The 23000-nt window shown below is 48.0% G+C and overlaps 1 protein-coding gene across 8 annotated transcripts in view; it reads left to right on the top strand.

The window, feature by feature from the left end:
* BRD3 (bromodomain containing 3) overlaps nucleotides 1-23000 on the top strand; it is a 394414-nt gene that overhangs the window by 125942 nt on the left and 245472 nt on the right. For all 8 annotated transcript variants that reach the window (XM_078641953.1, XM_078641954.1, XM_078641947.1 and 5 more), the window contains exon 8: nucleotides 972-1100. In XM_078641953.1, coding sequence (XP_078498079.1) covers nucleotides 972-1100 — 129 coding nt within the window. The remainder of the gene's footprint in view (nucleotides 1-971; nucleotides 1101-23000) is intronic.

Raw genomic sequence — 23000 nt, 5'->3', positions numbered from 1 at the left:
GGCTTGTGTTGTCCATGTATACCTTATATTATTGTGATGTGCTTTGGTAGACCATGTAACTGTCTCCTGCTAGAGATGTCCATGTTTTTCTTTTCGGTTAACGATGTCCCTGATCTTATAGCATGGAATAATAGTATTTGTTTGCTCAGCGAAGAGTGTTTAATGTTTTTAAAGCATTAAACTTCCTCCTCACAATTAAGGTTTACAATTTGGAAACCCAAAGGCTTTGGTTTGTAGCTTGATCTGTGTGCATTGGCATGAATACTTGAATCATATCGTGGTAGGCAGTGTAGATCTGTGGTTCACCGTGCCTATTTGTCACCTAGGCCACTAACACCATAACTGCTCCACTGCTGGAAATTCTTAGCCTGCTTGGAAAATACACGTGAAGTCTAATCTATACAGCTGTTAAGGAAATAAAACATTCAGTTTAAAAAAAAAAGTCTACTGTATTTCAGTTGCTTCACTTTAATTCAGCACCATTTAGGTATGTGAAATGTGTAACTCCTTGGCCCTTGTTGCTGCATCCCAAATGCACTTCCTTCGGTATCATGCTTTTGAAAGCTGTGTATTGTATTCTCATAGATTGTACTTTGTGTGCTGTAATGTCTATTAAAAGTAGAACTAATGAATGATCCTCAATTAAGGGATTATGCTGTAGTGACTAGGAAAGTATATCCCCATTATATTTTATGGGGAAACATGCTGAAATGCATCTCTATTGTATTCGGCTACCTAAGTGTGCATCTCTAAAGTGATGCTGCTTTGTTATTTAATGGAAGTAGGTTCTTTGCACTCCATTGATTTAAGCTGTAATTTGCTTTCAAATATAATAATTTCAGTATTTTTGGAGCAATTTTGTACCTTAGTAGATGCACTTTGGTGAGGATTTGTAACATGGCTTTTTCAAAGTTGTAAATTACATTTTGAAATATTGGTTCATCCATTGATGGCTCACTGTTTTGTTTCAGAAAAAAATGGATGGGCGTGATTATCAAGATGCACAGGGTTTTGCAGCTGATATACGGTTAATGTTTTCCAACTGTTACAAATATAACCCTCCAGATCACGAGGTGGTGGCTATGGCAAGGAAACTCCAGGTAAGCATTACAAACAAATTAACTACCTTACTTTAAAACAATAACTGTTTTCACATATATATTTGAGTTTTTGTACAGGATAACATTTTAGGATGAACGTTCTCTGCATAACTTTATGAAGTTATGCCATCCTGTCCGTTTCTGGACAGCTTTGGTTTTTCCATTCAAGTTTGATGATCACGCATGCTCTTTCGCGGTACTTTTTCTTTGTTCTTTTTTAACTACGATAATATAGCCACCCATAGATGTGATGGGTGCTAGCTGGGCAGTTTTGGTGCCTCCTTAACATAAGACCATAGTTGTGGTATTCCAAGAAGTTTAAGTGTACCTCCAGTGGGTTTGTTGCGTTCTTTGGGTGAAAATTCGCCATCCTATCTAGAAACTGACTAGGGCAGCTCTGTTTCTCAAAGCCATGCAGAAGCCTTCCGTTTCATGTTAACTGAATTATGGGTCTCAACATGTATCCACCATTGGTTTACGCTTGGACTACTCGATCCTGCTACCAAATAGTCAAGGGCTTAAAGAAAGTACTTAGTTGATCAGTTATAGTGCATTACTATTGGACGGGTGAAGTGGTGGCTCCCCAGTACTCTTTGATTATTCCAGTACTCTAGAAAGGGCCTCACTAGCTGTCTGATGTGTTTGGAAATAAGAGAAGGTTCTGCACCTTTGGATATTTCATAAATAGCAGTAAACTGTTCATATAAATAACTTCATACTTGAGAAAATGAAATGGAGGTTTTGAGTTCTCTACAGCCTCTTATAGCCTACCACAGCCTATATGTCTAATGCGTGCCATCTGTTAAGTAGTCCCTGAGCATGAATATAAAAAGATTTGTTGTTATAAAAAAAACTTTCAATTGTGTAATATAATTGCCTATTGTGTAATGTAAAGGTGATTGCTACACTCCAGTTTAAAGTTGTAATTGAGAATTAAGACTAAACGAACAAAGAACATTCTCTTTCAGCTTCTGTCTCATTCCAAGTTGAACTCTGAGATTAAGAGTTGAGACAAAAAGAATAAACATTGGATTCACAATTTCCAGTAGATTGCGTTACATTATGCAATTGAGCGAAATTACATCAGGCCTTCCTTGACACACAAAAGGTGCCCTCTAATACTTGTCCAGCATTATTTAGCATTTGCACAGCACCAAATCTGCCTTTATTAGAGTATCCTATCTCTTTTCGAAATAGGCTGCTATTTTCCTCGTGTAGCCTTCTAGTAAAAGGTACTCTGGAAGATTATCCGTGAATAACTATATTAATTAGTTTTTGAAGGATGAGCTCTCATTTGAACCCCTAAATAGTTGTAGGCTCTTATTTGTGTATATTGCATGTATTACATAATTTAACATTATTGATGTAGACAAAGGTTTTGATCACTGCCTTTGCATCTCAGTTGTGTAGTGCATGTATTGTGTGTGTGTGTGTGTGTGTATATGTGTGTATGTATGTATATAATTATATATAATATTCTCTGCCCCCTTCGTAGTTATCACTTGTAAAGTGATACATGCAGTACACATCTGAGATCCCTAGGCAGTGTGCAAAACCTTTGTCTACACAATACACATTTCCCAGTCACTGTCCAACCACCTCATCTTCTCCAAAGTGCACGTGCATTAGAAGGGAACAGACCTACATGTTTGGGCAACAAGTTTTCGTCTGTATGTATGTGTGTATCTCTTTAAGCATATTTATGTTGGAGAGAGAGATATTCATTCATTCATTCATTCATTAGAAAAAGGTCAAAGAGACTTTATAGTTAGGTGAAAATGTCAGTTAAAACAAAATGTTTTAAACAATTAAACGCACTGATCTTTACCGGCACAACTATTTTGTACTCTACTGCAGTAATGATACCGGTATTGTTAATCATTTTGTTTTAACTGATATTTTCAGCTAACTATAACATTACTTTACCCTAAAAGGGCAGATGCAACTTTTTCTTCAAGAACATTAATTTCTGAAACTACTGAACGGATATACACCAGATCGGAAAAAGTATGCTTCTAGTTATAGATCCAGCTTTCTACCATATTTAGTAGAATTCCGTTGAACTGTTATTTCTGAATTTTTGTTCATTTTTCCTATGGAAAATTGGACAGGGCAAACGCACTTTGGGACACCCGTGTTCGAGGCAGATGAGCTGTAGATCCTATGCTTTAGCATAGATCGCCATCTGGTGTTGGATCCAGATGTTTGCACTTTGTTTTTGTTCGAAAAAGTCTTTGCAGTCACGAGTTAGGGGACTCCTCCTTTTGGTGATAGTGCGCATGGGCATCGACTCCATCCCCAGATTGTTTTTTTTCTGCCATCGGGTTCAGATGTGTATTGCTGCGCTCCTGTTCGGTATAGTTTTCAAACCTCTTTGACGCGCAATCCGCTACCCTCAACGGTATTGTCTATTGCGGTTTTCCATTTGATGTGCATGGTGTAAAATCTGAAAGCCTTCGGTCGTAAACTTCGAGACGGGCCGTCGGGTCTACCCGTGCCGACCATGCCAGCAGTCGATGGAACGGACTTCATTCAAGCTATGTCCCGGGTGTTGTGCTAAGTTTCCACGCCCCGACTTGCACAAGGTCTGCAACCTCTGCTTATCCCCCAAACACGAAAAAAGGACTGTGAAGCATGTCAATCATTCCAATTGAAGAAGACCATTCGTGATAGTCCGGCTCGACGTCACGAGATGCACCACGGCAGCAGCGCCGTTCCAGATCTCTTCGGCGAAGATTCTGATTCCCACCAGAAGCAGGGGAAGAAGAACTGGTCTCGGTGTCTAAAGCTGATTCTGACATCGAGGAAAACTTACCATCACTCCGGGGTCAACGTACCGTGAGTACAGATCCCCATGTGTCCAGTCACCCAAAATCTAAGGCTCCGGTATCACCTTCGCCCTTGGGCTCAGGTCGGCACCGAGAAAAAGTTTGAGGTCCCACCCTCCGGCTCGGCTATGAGAAACAAACACAAGCCTTCGGGCTCTGGCTTGAGCCAGCCCCATTCCGGTGCCGAACCAACACTTTCGGCACCGAAACACAAATAGAAGGCTTTGCCAGTCTCCACAACACAGGCACCTTCGACACCGAAGTCTTCGGAGCCAAAGCCCTCAAAGCACAAAGACCCGGAGCACAAAGCCTTCAAGCCTAAGGCCTCTGAGCCGAAATACATACCTAAAGGTCGGAGCCGAAACCCCTTGCGCCGAATAGTTTGGAGCCGAAACCTACTACTCCAAAGGTTCAGAACCTAAACCTGCTAAAAAGCACTCAGACTCAAAACACTTGGCGCCTAAAGACTCTCAGCCTAAGTCTTCAACACCGAAATCAACCCCATCCAAAGAACCTCGCCCCGAAGAGCCTCTTTTGGATCCCAAACAAAAAAGTCTAAGCATTGACCCTAAAACTGGGCACCTCCAGGTCATTCTTCTTAAAAAACGGAAGCTGGATCTCACCTATCATTCTACATCTCTGAAGAAAAAGGACATGGGTACTAACCCTTCCCCCCCCCACCCCACCCTACATACCTCTCCCTCCTCCTAACCCTAATTTGATAATTACACCATCAAATTCACCACAACTTCCACATTCACCGGACACACGACACACAGGATGACGACTTTGGGGATAGGGACGGGGATAAAGACCATAATGTGCCACAGGATCTGGGCATACCACAGTGATCCCTGGGAGAATGATTGGGAACCAGACCAGGATAACAACCCCGACCTGTATACCTCCAGTTCCTCCCCACCTGATATCATAGGCTATGTCCAGCTTATTAACAGGGCTGCCCAATATCATGGAGTGGAGCTTTATACAGACCCTCTAGAGGGGGATTTCTTGCTTGAGACACTAACACACTCACAAAGGTCTACTCATACCCTACCCATGGTCAAGGGCTTGCTAAAGCATGCAGATGAGGTATTCAAAGACCCAGTCAAAGCAAGAATACTCACACCTAGAGTAGACCAGAAATACAAGCCTGCTCCTACAGACCCGGCATACATTAAAGGTCAGTTGCCTTTAGACTCTCTGGTAGTGTCCAACGCTCACAGGAGATCTAACTCCTAGACTACGGGCGACGCCCCTCCGCCTCACCAGGAGTCCAAACTCACTCACTCATCGTTGCTAACCTCTGGCGTATTGCCAGCGCTCAGGCTCTATTAGCACTTTACGATAGGGCTCACAACGATGAGTTAAAAAACTCATGCAACACTTGCCAGATGACTATAAAACCAAAGCCAATGACCTCCTTCAGAAAGGTAAGCTCATCACCAAAACTTCCATTAATTGCGCACTAGATGCGGTAGACACATCATCTTGTGCCATTAACACTAGCGTACTATTGCGCAGGCACGCTTGGCTTCAAATCTTAGGATTCAAGCAGGAGGTACAGCCTTCCATACTTAACCTTTTGATAAACATATTTTCGGGCCAGCTGTCAACACATCCCAAGAAAAGATGAAAAAAATACGAAAACTGCAAATTCCATAGGGGCTTTGCAATTGCCTTCCTTTCGCTATTCCTTTTATAGGGTTGTTTCAAAAACCATATCCCCAGATAATCCCTCCTCCTCTTACAAGGGCCAATCCCCCTCTTCCAGAGGTGATTTCCGAGGGAACTACCGGGGAAATAATAGGGGAAGAGGCAGAGGTAACTCCACAGGCTCTTCCCCTGCCATCAAAGAGTGACTTCCCTCCATCATTCCACTCCTGTCAGGGGACGTCTCTCACAGTTCCTACCTGTCTGGAATTCAGTCACCTCCCACAAGTGGGTAAGACAAATAATCCAGTATGGTTACTGTTAGAAAGTGGTTCTGACACTAGGGGCCGCCCGGATTTTTCGCTTTTTGAGCACCTAATTGTTGAGCTTTTACTGTGGGAGACTCACCCACAGTCAACTCATAATGAAGGAGACTGCATGGAGATTTTACTGGTGTCCCCCTGGCTTGACTAGGCCGCTGCGCAGCAGCTGGAGTATGGAGCACAGGGCTGGTTACATGCAGACACATGTGTACATGCGTGTTCACGTGCAGGGGCTGCGCAGGGGAGATTCCTAGTGTGCGCAGTCCAGGAGCAGCTACAGAGTGAATGGTGTGGCAGGACTTATGCAGAATTGGGTGGTTAGATGGAATAGGCTTTATACACTGGAAGGAAACATGCCAGGGAAAGACAATGCGTTTACTGTGTTTTTCACTTCATTATTCCTTTATGGGGAGGTGGAACCCATGGCTAGAGTAACTTCCACAAGGCCTACAGATTCCAGACACGCACTAAAGGCCAGTGTAGCAGATGTAAAAATAAGTATTTTGCAGAGTCCTATTTGTACTGCTTTTGGGTCGTCCAGAAATGTCATATTTCTGAGTCCCTGGCTGGGGTCTGGCCCTGGCAGGTTAGATTAATGACCTTTCCTCCCAGAGCGAAGATCTTCCCTCCAAGGAGAAAAGATAGGTGGAGCTACAAGCCAATCCATCAACTGCTGTCGCTGGGTGCCAGGCACCAAGCTGAACCAGAGTGAGGGCAGTGAGAGGGGATGGAGTTGGGTTTCAGAGGCCATGTGGCCAGATACACTGGACGACGCCATTTTGAACAAACCCAGAGGCTGGACAAGGAGGGAGCCGGGTCACGGAAGTGATGTCGCTGTTTGATAGGACACAAGGAGACTTCCTGCCAGCCCCCTACTCAACTTTTAAAAAGTACTTGCACAGGAAGAGAAGCTCTCTGGGGTGTGGTCTGCTGAGGCAGAAGGTGCTGGAGTCGGGCAATGGGCAGTTGGAAGGAGAGGCCCCCTGACTGTCACCCAGGCCCCTAACAGCACCAGAAGAAGAGCCCAGGACCAGTGCGCAGAAGAAGAGGCCTCTGCGCAGGGAGAAGAGGCGCAGGGAGCCAGTGAAGACCGCTCCATGCAGAATGCACCCTCTTGGAGACCTGGAGGATGAAGGAGAGTGCTCCCAGCGGCTGTGGGACGCCACCAGGAGCAAGGAGACTCGTAAATGGGGCAGATCGGACCCCCAGGGGCTGAGATATGGCCCCCGGAAGGTAGGCGACCTTTGACCCCTAAGAAGACCGACAAAGCGCGTGGGGCTCCGCTGCCGGTCTCAGAGATGCCCCCGGGGTAGGTCAGGTCCCGGGGGCGGTCTCAGGAGGAAGAAAAGCCTGGTGAAAATGCCAGAAGGGGGCCAGGAGCCCACCCTGGCCCCCGGTGATGTGAGGGAGGGAGGCGGGGGGAGCGCTGTCCGCCAACCCTCCCCCGCTCTGAAAATTGCCACAGAGGGGGCCAGGGACCCCATCCCCGGGCCCCGAAGACTGGCACAAGGCCGGAGGAGTGCCGCCTCACTCCCCCGCAGTCCAAAAGGACCAGAGGAGGCGGACGCACCTGCCTGCTGGAGCGGGCAGACCTGAAATACCCAGCTGGCTCCCGCGTCTGCACACAGGGGTGCCGGCCGGGAGGGAGCCAGCAGAGGCAGCCAGGGGTGGGCTCCCCGGGCTGCCCTCAGCCCAGCATTTCGCCCGGGTGGGACCGAGCACCCTGCCAGCTTCGGCGGAGCGGTGAGGAACCCGGGTGGGACGGGGCCCCCGAAACACAGGTAGAAAAGCCGGGGTTGGGCTCCCCGAGCTGTCACACTTACCTGGGGTTCCGGGTGGGACCGGACCCTCCAACCCACCAAAGACGCAGCCAGAGGCCACAGCGTGGCTCTCCCCGAAGCAGCGGGAAAGCCGCTTATCACTTATGCAGCAAAGCTCATAATGCCTTGCTAGCCAGGACCGGCCTACAGGGGCAAGCCAGCAATTTCAAGGCTTGTGGTGGCCCCAGGAGAGCGGGGTCACCACCACACAGGTGCTAAGGTCCTGGGGGAGCTGCTAGAGAAGCGCAGTCTCCCCCTTGCACGAAGAGGAAAGGCCCACCATAAGTGTCTTGGGGATTGGAGAGAATAACCCCTCAAGGGCTCAGCATGCATTCTAAACCTTCTGGGCTGGAACTTTTGTTCTTTAGCTGAGGGTGATTGAAAAATGCTTCATGAAGTGACGGGCTGAGGTGGTGGATGTCTGGAATAAGGCATCCCCTGGAGGTGAAGAGGTGTAATTACACCACAAGTGCTTTTGCAAATGTTATTCATTATAGAGGGACTGAAGGTCATGTGAAGTAGTGGTGCAAGGTGATGGCCTACGCAAAGTGGGGTTATGTATCAGACATTCCCTCTAGGGTGTTTGGCTTTATATGCATAATCCTGTGATTATCTGTGATGCCTTTAGGGACTCTAATTGCAATGCATCGTTAATGATATCCAAATGTTATGAGTATTGTCATTCTAAAGTGTGCGTAAACATATATTCTTGCTGCTGCGCTTAGGTGAAGACCCCAGACTGTTAGCCCTTAAGATGTAGGGGTGCATACTTTATGGTCAGTAGGAGATGCTCAGTCAGGGTCATGTGTCACCAAGGCAGGTGTACCCCTGTTTAATGCTCGTTGAGGTAATGGGGGGAGGGGATACGCCACTGGGATGGTGCCAGTGCGCAGGGCCCTCGCTCCAGGTTATGTTCAACTAATTGCATGGGGGGGGGCAAGATGATGTGCATACATGGTAGTGGTGGTACTGAACCCTACCCCTCTGTGGGAGGGGTGGAGATGTTATGCAGCGTCACAAAGTAATTCCATCAGCTTATGTATATTTGTAAATTGGTGCATAGTACTGAGAAGTGTGTGTGTTTAATGTACTCTTACTTTTATAAAGCAAAGTACAGACTGGACAATCAATTATTGAGTGTTATTTTTGCGCACCTGCAAATGGCGATTACTAACCCACACCACCTCCATTGAGTAAGCCTCAGACTGCTCTGCAACGCTACCCTCTGAGAGTCAGGCGCTACAATTGGGTGTTTGGTTCCCAGTGAAGGACAAATGTAGTCATGTTATTTGTGCAGGCCTCACAGATGCTGCCTCGTTTTTCAACAGTAACTGTCTGGAACTTACCAGAACTCCCCCAGATATTCTTCCAAAGCGACGTGTAATGTCACCAGAACATCTCACACTCCTGAAACAAGAAGTTCTTTCTCTGTTACAAAAACATGCGATAGAACCAGTCCCATTGCATCATCAGGGGACAAGTGTGTACTCCCTGTACTTTTTAATTCCAAAAAAGGACGGCTCTCTCAGGCCTATACTAGACCTCAGAAAGCTAAAACTCTACATTCAATCAGGCCACTTCCATATGGTCACACTCCTACAGGTGCTCCCATTGCTTTAGCTAGGCGACTTTCTATCCACTCTGGATTTGAAGGACGCCTACTTCCATATTCCTATTCACCCAGCTCACAGAAAATACCTCAGGTTTGTGGGGGATTGACACCATTATAAATTCAAAGTTCTGCCCTTCGGGGTAACTACAGCACCCATAGTATTCACCAAGTGCCTCGCAGTTGTCGCAGCTGATTTAAGAAGACAATACATTCACGTCTTCTCTTACCTGGATGACTGGCTAATAAAAGCCAAATCACAGCACAGCTGCATAATGCACGCTCACACGACAGTTCAGCTGCGTCACTACTTGGGGTTCACTGTAAACCTTGCCAAGTCTCACCTTCAGCCATCCAACATGCAAGCATATCTAGGAGCTACAATACACTTGCAAAGCTCCAGCATACCCCAATCCAGTCAGAATACGCAACATGCTAAATCTCCTATCGCAATTTTATTCCCAACACTCACTACCAGCCCAAGTGTTTTTGCAGTTGCTCGGAATGATGGCTACTTGCATTCTAATTGTCCCTTGCGTAAAACTTCAAATGTGTCCCCTACAGCAGTGTTTCCCAAACTGTGGTCCGCGGACCCCCAGGGGTCCGTGACACATTCCCAGGGGGTCCGCAGGCAACAGTTTTAAAAGCACAGAAAAGTTTCTTGTATAATTAGCAGCTTTCCAGCAATAATAAAAGTGTCAAGATAAAGCCAGTGATTAATGTACCTGCTGGAGCGTGAGGAGAGTTTTGTTTAGTGGCAGCTTTGACTTAACTAATGTAGCACAGAGTGTTAATGTGCCTACTGCAAAGAACGTGTAACATGCATTTTAAAAAGCAGCATTTTATGTGCATAGGTTCGTGGTTACTGCTTTTGTCACAGATTCTTTTGTTAATGTGCACTTCATAAGTGACAATCGTAATGTAGCAGAGGGACCTATAAACTGTCATCAAAGAGCTGCTTGCAAACTGCATGGTACCAGTTAGTAACTTTTGTTTTTTCCCAGTTATTCATTATCCTGATGCTGCTAAAAAGATTTATTTGGGTGGAAATACATTTTTAATGTTAAAGTCAGTGCTAGCCACTGAGTTATGTTCTGAATCCTGAGTTTGTGCTTTTCCAGACCAAGCACTCTTTAAACTTTTTATATACACACTGATTTACATGTATGATTCAATGTCTCTATATGTGTGTGATGTGAAGTGCTCTGACATCCTACAATGGTATGAGAGATGCTATAAAACAAATGAAATACATGTGACAGAGGGGCTATTACTTCAATATAAAATACTAAGGGCCAGATGTACGATCCATTTTTATATGCGCGAACGGGTTCGTGAACCCGCTTTAACATGCAAAACGTATTGGGTCATGTACATTGCCTATTTCGCAAAGTCGCAATTTGTTTGAGACTCGCTAAATAGGTTTTGCAAGTTGCTATTTGGAAGGGGCATTCCCATCCAAATAGCGAGTCTTAAAACCATGTACAAATGTTTTGCGGTCGCAAACCACTCGCAATTACCACCTACTTCAAGTAGATAGTAATGCATTCGCAAATGGGAAGGGGTCCCCAGGGGACCCCTTCCCCTTTGCAAATGCATGCAAAATTATTTTTTAAGGGCAGGCAGTGGTCCCAGGGACCTCTGCCTGCCCTTAGAAAATGAAACGAAAACGTTTCATTTTTTTTTTTTTTAAATGCACGGTAAATGGGCTGCATTTATTTTTTAAACGGCTTTATTTAAAAACAGTACCAGACATGGTGGCCTGCAGAGCCCAGCAGGCCACCATACCTAGGAGGGCTGGCATTCCCAATAGGCTCGCAAATTGCGAGAGGCTCATTAATATTAATGAACCTCGCATTTTGCGAACCCATTGGGAATCCGAAACCGTGTTAAACACACTGTTGTACATTTCATTTTAGCGACTCGCAATGTGCCACTCGCAATGTGTCGCCAATCGCGAGGCGCTAAATGAAATGGTCGTACATCTGGCCCCAAAATCCTTAGGGGCAGATTTACAAGCCTCTTGCGCCTCTTTTACGCCGCTGTTGCGTCACTTTCGTGATGCAGCGCCGGCGCAAAAGACGCGCCATGGTGCAGGGTATTTACAACATGACGCATCTGGGAGATGTGCCACGTTGTAAAGCCTTGCGCTAGAAGGAGGCGTTCCGGCGAGGCATGGGCGTCCGCGGGGGGGGCAAGAGGTAGCGCTTGCCCCCCCCTGCATCCAGGCCCGGTTCTAGAGGATGGGCCCACATACCTGGGTCGACTTTCCTGCTGAGGCGACACCTGAAAGGCTGCTACAGTACAGCCGGAGTGTGAGTCCCAGCAGGACACAGAGTCCGCCGTTCCATTGTCATGGGCAGTATGACGATGGGCCAGCAGAGGATACACAGCATGGAGCATCTCCCCCATCCCAGGCCTCAGGAGATAACGTTGAGTTCTTGGTGAGCTGCTGATGCTTTCAAGCAGCACAATTATCAGGGTCCGTGAGCTTCAGTCCCTCAGCAGGCCATAACGATCAGATAAAAAGCTAAGGGGCGTGGGTGGAGGCGTCGTTTGGAGAGCGGGGTTAGTGCCAACATTCTTAGTTTAAAAACTGTGAAGTGACAGACCGGATTGAAATTGGAAGTTTCTCATGAATTTGTGCAATGGGGAGAGTGCTATATACAGCTAAGAGTGGAAATACTCCGAAAAAAACACTAAGGACTGAAATAACTACATTTAAAGAACAATATGACTTAAAATGGAAAAAAATAAAAATTCGATTTTGACAATGTTGTAGTGGAAAAATGTAACTAACCTTCCATGTTGAGGCTAAGGGAGACGTAAGAGCCGAGGAGAGATAAAAGCGAGAGACAGAGCCAAAAGGAAAAATAAGAGACGGAGTGGGGAGTAGAGACAAACGGAGATTGGGAGAGGAAAGAGGGAGAAATGATTGACGAGAGAAGATAGTGAAAGAGGCGAGGGGGGGACATTATTATAGATAAGCACAATGAGGCAGGGAGACGGAGGGAGACAGACAGAAGGAGACAGACAGAGGGAAGGGGGCAATAGAGGGAAGGGGAGACATAGGGAGGGAGACAGACACACAGACAGGGAGACAGATAGAGGGAGACACAGAGTGGGAGACAGACAGAGGAAGAGAGACCGAGAGAGAGAGAGACCGAGAGAGAGAGACCGAGAGAGAGGGAGACCGAGAGAGTGGGAGACATAGTGGGAGGGAGACAGAGGGAGGGAGACTGAGGGGCGGAGACGGAGGGAGGGAGACTGAGGGAGGGAGACTGAGGGACGGAGACTGAGGGACGGAGACTGAGGGACGGAGACTGAGGGACGGAGACTGAGGGACGGAGACTGAGGGAGACTAAGACAGACAGAGGGAGACAGAGAGAGAGGGAGACAGATAGGGCGGGGGACAGAGGGCAACAGACAGAGGGAGGGGGGGCGATAGAGGGAGGTAGACAGACCGTGAGAGAGACAGACAGAGGGTGGGAGACAGAGAGAGGGAGGGAGACAGAGAGAGAGGGAAACACAGAGAGAGGAAGACAGAGCGAGGAAGACAGAGAGAGTGAGACAGAGAGAGTGAGACAGAGGGAGGGAGACAGAGGGAGAGAGACAGAGGGAGAAAGAAAGACAGAGGGCAACAGACAGACAGAGGGCGACAGACAGAGGGCGACAGACAGACAGAGGGCGACAGACAGAGGGCGACAGACAGACAGAGGGCGACAGACAGACAGAGGGCGACAGACAGACAGAGGGTGACAGACAGAGGGCGGGAGACAAAGGGAGTGAGACAAAGGGACTGCGACTGTGAGACAGAGAGAGGGAGACAGAGGGAGGGAGACAGACAGAGGGCGACAGAGGGAGGGCGACAGACAGAGGGAGGTCGACAGAAAGACAGAGGGAGGTCGACAGAAAGACAGAGGGAGGTCGACAGACAGAGGGAGGGAGACAGACAGACAGAGGGAGGGAGACAGACAGACAGAAGGAGGGAGAGAGAGGGAGGGAGAGAAAGGGAGGAATAGAGATGGATGGAAAGGGAGGGGTAGAGAGGGAGGGATAGAGAGGGAGGGATAGAGAAGGAGGGATGGAAAGAGAGGGAGGGAGAAAGAGGGAGAGGGAGGGCAGAGAGACGGAGGGAGGGAGAGGGAGAGAGAGTGAGGGAGACAGAGAGAGGGATGGAGAGAGAGGGATGGAGAGAGGGAGAGGGAGAGAGACAGGGAGAGAGACAGAGGGAGAGAGACAGGGAGAGAGAGAGACCGGGAGAGAGAGGGAAGGAGAGGGAGGGAGAGAGACAGAGGGAGTTTTTTTTTTTTGCCGAGTTTTATATAGCGCGAACTAGACCAGAACCGAATCAGGTATCAGAGCGCTTTACATATTTTCCAGTTACGTTACATGAGGACACACTTTCATTTTTTAGGCACGGGGAGATTAAGTGATTTGCCCAGAATCACAGGAGGTTTTGGCGTCGTTACCGAGACTCGAACCCAGATCCCCAGGTCGGAGGTCGAGAGCCCTAGCCGTTAGGCCAAGGGAGGGAGAGGGAGAGAGAGGGAGGGAGACAGAGAGAGGGATGGAAACAGAGGGAGAGAGACAGAGGGAGAGAGACAGAGGGAGACAGAGGGAGAGAGAGGGAGAGAGAGAGAGGGAGAGAGAGGGAGAGAGAGGGAGAGAGAGGGAGAGAGAGGGAGAGAGAGGGAGAGAGAGGGAGAGAGAGGGAGAGAGAGGGAGGGAGAGGGAGAGAGAGGGAGAGAGAGGGAGGGAGAGGGAGGGAGAGGGAGAGAGAGATAGAAAGAGTGAGTGAGACAGAGGGAGAGAGAAAGGGAGGGAGAGAGAGAGATAGAGAGAGGGAGGGAGACAGAGAGAGAGGGAAGGAGACAGAGAGAGAGGGAGGGAGACAGAGAGACAGACAGAGAGAGAGAGAAAGTAAGAAAGATGAGCGTATGCCGGGTCTGGTGGCTCAGCAGACGAAGGCGTCGGCTGCAGGGACCTGTGTTCAACCTCATGGTCATAGTTTTTTTGTTGCTCTAGCCCCACCCCCCTCCCTCACTGACCCCACCCCCACCAGTGCGGCCCTCGGCCACAAACCACACTGTAAATTTGGCCCCCGAGAGAAAGTTTGAGAGTACCCATGCTCTAGAACCGCATCAACCTGATTTAGAATGTTTTTTGTTTTTTTTCCGGTCATTTTTAGTTTTTCCCTCTGTTTTATTACTTGCCAGGTTGTCTGATGTGGCGCCTCACCAGATTTTTCTCTTCCCCCTATGGATTTCTTTGTTTATTTAAGCTCTTTGTCTTATTAGATTTTTTTAAATGTATTTAATACTTGTGCTCAATCATGTCGGAGGATGGTGATGAAGTTAAAATGTTGCCCCCCCCTGGAAACATTTCTGCGGATGCCCATGGGCGCAGGAACGCCTCCTAAAAGTGGCTGAGTGAAATCTACAAGATTTCACTCAGTCACTTTGGGGCCCATGCTGCGTCAAAACACTGAGCCTGCTTGAAGCAGTTAAAGGATTGGCGCAGCATTAACAAGATAGGGCCCCCCAGAGCATTGCTGGTGCTGTGTCGCGCTTGCGGCGAAACTCCAGCAATGCGTCACCTTTATGGCACAAATGCGTCATGCATCTGTGCTTTTTTGCCCCATTAGGCGCAGCATTGTAAATGCGGCGCATCAATGGTGGCAGAGGTATGGTGCACAATAAGTGGCGCATCTCTGCTGAAATGTATGGATGCGCCACTTATTGTAAATCTGCGCCTAAGTACTTTGAGTATTTGTTTTGTGTGCACATGTGTGTATTTTTTTCGAATTACTGTTTTAATATTTTAAATTTAACTCATACAAATTGCTTGGGGGTCCCCGGCTTCCAGTGGTGACTCAATGGGGGTCCTCAGGAGTCAAAAGTTTGGGAACCACTGCCCTACAGGAATGCTTAGCACGTCAGTGGAACCAGGCTCAAGGTCAGATAACATATCTAGTGTTGGTAGACGGCCGCACCCATAGCTCTCTGCAGTTGTGGAATACACAAAACTTTTCCAAAGGGCGGCCATTCCTCGACCCGGTTCCTCAGATAGTGCTAACGGCAGACGCATCTCTCACTGGTTGGGGAGCTCATCTCCATAAACATACTATTCAAGGCATGTGGACCCTACAACAGAAAAAACTCCACATAAACCACCTAGAAGTACTAGCAATTTTTCTGCCATTGAAAGCTTTTCAACTGCATCTAGAAGGCAAAGCTGTCTAAGTCCGTACAGACAACATGACAGCAATGTACTACATACATAAAACAGGGTGACACACTCTACAGCTTTCACACTTAGCTCAAAGCATTTGGCGATGGCCCATACCTCAAAAGTTATATCTCCTTGCAGAACACCTCCCAGGAGTAAACAACCAGATTGCAGATCTGCTCAATCGTCAAAGACAACAGATCCACAAATGGGAATGTGAGAAGGGCCGTGAAGCCGACAACCGAAAGTGGAGAAAAACGGGAGAGGACGTCCAAACCAGACCGGAAGTTGCCAGCGGTCTAGCTCTGTATGGTGACGTCGACGCACAGAATCGGCAAACGACCGATAAAAACAGAACACCAAGGGCGGAAAGGCGGCGGAGTTGTACGACGTGCCCAGGAGATCAGCAGGAGACGAGCGGAGACCACCAGCTGCCAGAGGAGCCGACCGGAGGAGGAGACAAGCTGCTGGAAGAACCGACCAGAGGCTGGAGCAACCGACCGTAGTAGGAGATCCGCTGCTGCAGGTGCCGAGCGGAGGAGGGGACCAGCTACTGGAGGTGCCTGCAGAAGGGGAGCCACGGAGGGAGCGAAGCCTGGAGGAGAACCACCCAAGAGCCTACGAGACGCACAAACCCAGCGGCCCAAGGAGGGGAGAGGATGGCCCGGGTCCGGACGCCGCGGCCCTGTTGACGGGTCGTGGCCCAAGGCAAGTGCCACTACGGGGAGCATTCTGGTGGGGTGGGTGGGGTGACAAGGGGTAAATACTGACATTGCCGGCCTCTCTTCCCGCACACCCTCCCCTTTTCCCCTGCACACTGCGTATGGTGACGGTAGCACTATAGCCCTTCAATAGTACAGGTTTGATTAACCAGGTCCCATTCTTTCTTTTCCGTGGAGCCTGACGAGGGGGAGAAGTCACAGGAGCAGCAGATCCCGAAAACCCTGGAAGAGAAGTAGACGCTCCGCTCTGACAAACACCACCCACCTCTCATCCTTTTTTTTTGTTTCTTACTTGTTCCCTAATTTGCCTGTACATACGCCTCTTACAAGGCAGACCCAAAAGAAGTCCTGAAATAAAGCGGTACTTTATAACAAAAGTTACAACGACCCCATCCCTTATTTCACTAGACACTCGGACAGCCTTACAGGGAACTACATCCTCATGTTCTCCTCCCATTCTTCCAAATGTGGAGGTACCCAGAAATAGATCTGTTCGCCACACACCAACGCAAAATGCCCAACCTTCGCGTCCAGGTACCCACACCCTTGTCCAAATGCAATGCGCTATGGATGAATTGGTCAGTGAAATTTGCTTACGCTTTTCTACCTCTCCCGCAAATTCCATTGGTGGTTCGGAAGCTCAAGCAACATTCCCTCACAATGACCCTAGTTGCTCCCACATGGGCTCGACAACCCTGGTTCACAACCCTGTTGGAACTATCCGTAGTTATCCAGTATTAGGGTATCTTTCATAGATTCACATGCCTGAATCATTCACCGTCGTCGGGATGGGAGTCCCCGGTACATAAAAAAAGTAATGTCTCACTAGACATATAAAGAGATAGGCCAAAGGCCTCACATTAGTAACATATCTAGGTCCTTTTGTAAAAAGGACCAAACTCTAGAGAACAACCAATCCGCTATCACCACCCTCTGGAACCTTCCTGGAAGGAGCTCTAGTCCCTCAGATTTTCTACCTCACGTCGTGCTAACGGGAGTCTCCACTGAGCGCTGCTCAGTTTTTTCCTTGTTTCTGGATTTCCAGTGGTTTTTTCTTCAGCATTCCTTCTTCTGAGGGAAGTTCTCTTTATCTTCAGGGCAGATACTCCTAAGAAAGGCCTCTTTAGGTCCTGTGCCTCCTGCAATAAGAAGAGGCTTCATATTGATGACCAACTGTGAGAAAGTGCCATCTTTCTTGCATTGGTATGCCCCCACTTTTTGCTGAATTACTGATGTGCTTTGACTGAGTGTGCCCTGGGCTCCTGCCAACCAGGTGCCCAGGGCCTGTGTTCCTTCCCTAAAACTGTGTTGAAACTAAAACCCAATTGGCACCTCTGGCCACCTGTCAGCCCCATGTAAATGGTACACTAGGTACCAAGGGCCTGGTGACCAGAGGAGACCCCTAAGGGCTGCAGCACTTTTTGTGCCACCCTTAGGGGCCCGGCACCCACACACTGTCTTGGCAAGCTGAGCGTTTAGGTACAGAACCAAACAGTCGACATGGCACACATCCCTGTGTGCCATGCCCACCAACCCACTGCCCTGGCATACATCAGCCACCCCTCTAGCTGGGTGCCCTATGCCAGTGGTGTGGGCACAGGTGCTTGAGCCCTGTGCCCCTACAGTACCCAGAGCCATTCCTGGGCACTGTAAGTGCAGTGATGCCATTAAGTGTATATGGTGCTGGGAGGTTGTCATTACGAACTCCACAACACCATAATGGCTACACTGAAGACTGACAAGTTTGATATCAAACTTACAAGCACATTTAACCCACACTGATGCCAGTGTGGGATTTAATGTAAAATGCACTACAGAGGGCATCTTGGAGATGCCCCCTGAAACCTAACCTACAATCCACGTCTTGGCTGAGGGGCTGCCACACAGCAGACAAGTTGCTGGACCCCTGGGTGGAGAGCCCCCGCTCTCCTGGGCCTGCAACAATGCACATCCTGGGATGAGTTGCCAAGCCTCCTCCCCCAGGATGGGCAGGGGAAGCTTCAAAGGCATTCCACTTTTGTGAGCTACTCCAGACCATTTGCTGTACTCAGCAACTGGCCCCCACCATTTCTGACCCCCACTCTGGTGGGAAGACTGGCGGGGAACCCTACGTCAGGAAGGGGGGTGTGCCAGCCTGTGCCAACCCCACCCCTCAGGTGCGAGAGGCGAGTTGAAGCATGACCCCGGGCTCCGGCCATCTTTAAGATAGGGAGCCCTCCCCAATCACAGCTAGGCTCCTGCCCCCCTCCCACAGGAGAGGAGCAGGCTAGGGGCTGTACCCACCCCAGGACAGGGACCCATTGGTCCCTGCCTTTGCCCTACCTGTAACACCCCTAAAGTAGTATTTAGGGGCACCCTGAACCTTCCTTCCTCAGATCCTGATTTCAACAACAAGAAGACCTGCAGCGCAGCTGCTAACAAAAAGACAACGCCCACTGACTTGGCCCCAGAACCCTACAGGCATGTTGATCCTTGAACCGTCTCCTGCGGACAGCAACCTCGACAGCCCCGGAGGACCTGCCTGCCTTGAACCTTCCAAAATACTGGGACTCCCATGAGCAGTGGTTCTGCTCCAACAGCAATACCCCAGCAATTTCGAATCCAGCCCCCTCTGCAACCGCCAAGCCCGGCCTGTGCCTGAATGACCCAAGACCACGAGGACTCTTCTCCCCCCCCCCCCCCCCCCGCCCCCCCCCCCCCGGTGACTGGGACCTGAAGTCCAGTGCCAGACAACGCCTACAGCCTCAGACCCAGGGACCCCACCCCCCCAACCTCGACCAGCCGAGGGTAAGATTTCCCAACACCAAAAGACACCCCTGCACCCGGCGCCCCCCTGTGCCCACCTTTGGGGTACCTACCTCTTCTCCAAGATCACAACTTAACTCTTGAAGTGGTGATCGCACCTGAAGAATCTCCGTCCCTGAGCCTGCAGCCTTTGTTCACTTTTTAACTTTCCCATTGGATAACATTGAGCGCCCGAGTGCCGCTGGAAGTGCAACAACTACCCTACTCTACTTCCCCACTTGCCCTGAGTAGGTGACCAGGAGCCCAGCTCCCACAGCCGCGTGGCCTGCTTGCTTGCAACCACCAACCGAAGGCCCCCTACCCTCCATTGGATTGCATTGGGCCTACTCTCTCTGCACCCGGCTGCCCCTGTGCCGCTGAGGGTTTAACTACTGTACCTTTTCGACCCTGGGAGACCCCTGAGTCTATGCCCTGAACCTTAACTCCACCAGTTGAGTACTTACCTAAAAGTCGATAACTCATATAGCTTCCGTAGGTTACCATTGACTGGTTTTCTCTGAAATTTCTTTTAAGTGCGGAGTTTTGAAACTTTAAAATATTCATCTAAAATCAGCTGAATAACGAATTCCAAAATACTCACCTGTGATCAGGAGAGAAGCCAGTACTGTACCTTTTAGCCCAGTACTGAACCGCAAAAGTATTCATAACTGTACTTACCAGCAAATTGAATTTTCTTCCATAGGAAACCATTGACTGTTTTTCTGTGAAATTTCTTCTGTCGATTTTTGCAAATATTCTTTAAAAATCGTACCAGACACTAAAACGTAACTACTTACCTGTCTTAGGTAGAGGTCTTAGTGCTGAACCTAGGAGTCCAGTACTGGATTACAAAAGTAACAAGAGCCTACTTTACCTGTGACTTGAATTTCCTTCCATAGGATAACTGCTAGTTTTTCACTGAAAAGTTTCTAAGTGTCAACTTTGAAAATACATTTACGTTCTTTAAAAATCACAACTGTAACCAAAACGGTTTTACTCAACTGTTTACAGCTTAGGGCCCGGTACTGAATCCAGGATCTAGTCATGTGGTTAGAAAAGTAATCCTTAAAGTAATCAACTGCATTTTTGTAGAAAAACCTTTTGAGCTCAATATTAAATTGTGTTTAGAATTGTGTTGCCTATTGCAACTACTGTAGCTATTGTACTTACAAGCTCTATTGCCTTTCTGCAAAGTAACTACCTGAAGTCACTCATATTGAGAAAAGTATATTTTGATACCTGTTGGTTCTAAAATAAAACCACTCTATCTTTTGATATAAAAACAATTGGCCTAGAGTTCAGTTCTTGAGTGTGTGAAACCTTTTGCTGACTGAGGGTGTACAACAAATGCTTTATGCTGTCCTCTGATACTGCCTTACTGCTCGACCAAGCTACCACTTTTAGTGAGTAAGGTCATATCTGACTTTAATCTCCATACACACTTTAGTTGTTTTAGTTGTTGTCGTCCTATTACCTTACTTTGGTCCAGTAAATATAGAGCCACTTTCTAACACCAACACAAAGACTGTCTCTACTGTCTTTATCCGGACCACTCCTCGAAGGACTCTGAGGTATGTAGTACCTTTTCATCAAAGACCCTTAAGGACCGAGAGGGACGTCTTTTAATTTGGCTGCAGAGGCCTAAAGACAAAGACCAAGCCTTGTCCTCTGAGGAGAGTGAGGGCTCTACAAAATCTTCCAGTACTTCACAGAAAAGGCCCAGAGTTGCCTCCCCAGGGCCTTGATTGCAGCCCCCTCAAAAGAAAAAGTCTTCAGAGGTCCACCTTAAGGCATTTCCTACAAAGGTTTCTTCACTAGAAGTTTCACACACCTTTAAAAAGCCTACTTCGACCCCGTCGACGGTGGCCCCATCAACGACGAAATCACCTACCGCTGTGGGAGTAACCTCGTCGTCGACGACGACAGTCTCCACATCATTGGCATCCTCAGCATTGTCCACGTCGACGACTGTCATCGTCGACGGCTGTTAAGCCATTGTCGTCGACTATCAAGATTAAAAAATCATCGTCGATGCTTAAGTCCGCGTCAGCGGTACGATCGACGACTAGCGCGCTGACGCCTACATCGACGAGGAGTGTTCCGTCGACATCTCTTCCATCAACGACTTCGTCGACGACTACTCCGTCGACGAGAGCTTCTTCGACGTCACCTTCAGTTGTGTCCGTCGGTGCTTCACCGTCGATGACGATTACACAGTCGACGGGTGTGAGAAAGTGGCTCTATATATACTTGACCAGAATAAGGTACAGTTTGTATAGAGTCCACAAACCCCAGAGGTATAACAAAGGTTAAAGCCAGGTGTGACCTTACTCTCTAAAGTGGTAGCTTGGTTGAGCAGTAAGGCAGTACCAGAGGACAGTGTAAAGCATTTGTTGTACACACTCAGTCAGCAAAAGGTTTCACACACTAAGACTGAACTCCAGGCCAATTGTTTTTATATCAAAAGATATAGTTGTTTCATTTCTAGAACCACGCAAAACAACGAAAGAGTGGCTACATACAGCAGCTAAAGTTCAAGGGTCACACACAAACATTGTTTTAAGGACCCTCACTCACCAACCTGGTGGTGACATGCTTCATCACGGGGTCCCCACCATGGAAGCCGCATGCTTCCCTGGTGTGCGACAACGCCTGCAACTGCAGCGGAGCTGGTTAGTTGTGTGGAGGGGAGGTGTGTGAATTTAAAAAGTGACCAAATACTACCTATAAAATAATTTATTCCAGGCGATTTGGTTACTACTAAAAACTGGTGGCGGATCTTTACTTGCTAGTAAGTGTAGCAGGAGGATCCTATTCAATAAGAACGTGAAAAACGGTCAACATGTTTCTGCTTATACGTGCATTGTCTGCAAAGCTTTCATCAGGACCAATAAAAGGAAGTCCATGGCGGTATACGCACGCTAAGGCGTATTCTAACCTCTGGTCACTCAGTGATGGCAAAACTCACGGTTTACCACTGCGATCGTCAAGAATTTCTTAGATCGTGATAGTCTGGAAAATAGAAAACAAACCAAATGTATATACATTTCAACTGATTCTTGTGGTTGTGTCTTCCCAAATTTGTGACTTTTTATAGGATAACTTAGTGTGTTCCCTTGTGACTATGTTAAACAAACAAACAACACCTGACATCCAATTGTGAGTCGGCACCTTATCACAGTCACACCATGCTATTTAGTGTGGGAGAAAGTACATAATTTGACTTTCATAAATGTCGGGCACGCACAACGTATTAATGATGTCCTCAACAATCACCCTATTCATAAGGGTAAAACGATTCCAGCTACGTTCGAAAAATCGAACGAGTCCCATACTGTGACATGCACAGCGTATTCTAAAACACAGTTGGCCATGGCTACGGTTATATAACAGCACATGGACTAGCATGCAACAATCATGCCAGATGTATGAAAACCCAGAGACATGTAGGAGAACGGCTTACTTTTAAAATTGATGCGTCTTGCATCATGAGTTCATGGCGGGGGAGCTGCTCGGAATTTCTAAACAAAAAACAGAAAACAGGAGAGGAAGTTTAAACGGCTCATGGAGCAGCCAGGACGTCTCGGACTTAGGACCAACTACCAATTATCGCTAGCCAACTTACTTCCTATTTAGCAGGAACCCGCCGTCCATCTAACGCGATACGCCTTGACCCGAATGTTAAGGGATCGAGAGTATCGCATGTACTGAAGAGCAAGCTTCCGGGTCACGTGACGTACAGACGCCAGGTAGCGTATGTCGTCATCGCGTAGGCACGAGAAAAACTAGAACATTGCCGAAAGCGTCCCGGTGTTCGCGAGGGGCATTCAAAAAATGAAAAACTTTAATAGTGGTATGCCTCAATACTAAAAGAACAATCTATCCCCATGTGACTCCATATGGTTACCAATACTCACAAGTACCAATAAT

The sequence above is a fragment of the Lissotriton helveticus genome, chromosome 5_1, assembly GCF_964261635.1.
Source record: "Lissotriton helveticus chromosome 5_1, aLisHel1.1, whole genome shotgun sequence".
In the NCBI taxonomy this organism is placed as follows: Eukaryota; Metazoa; Chordata; class Amphibia; order Caudata; family Salamandridae; genus Lissotriton; species Lissotriton helveticus.
This window is presented reverse-complemented; position numbering and strand designations above follow the sequence as displayed.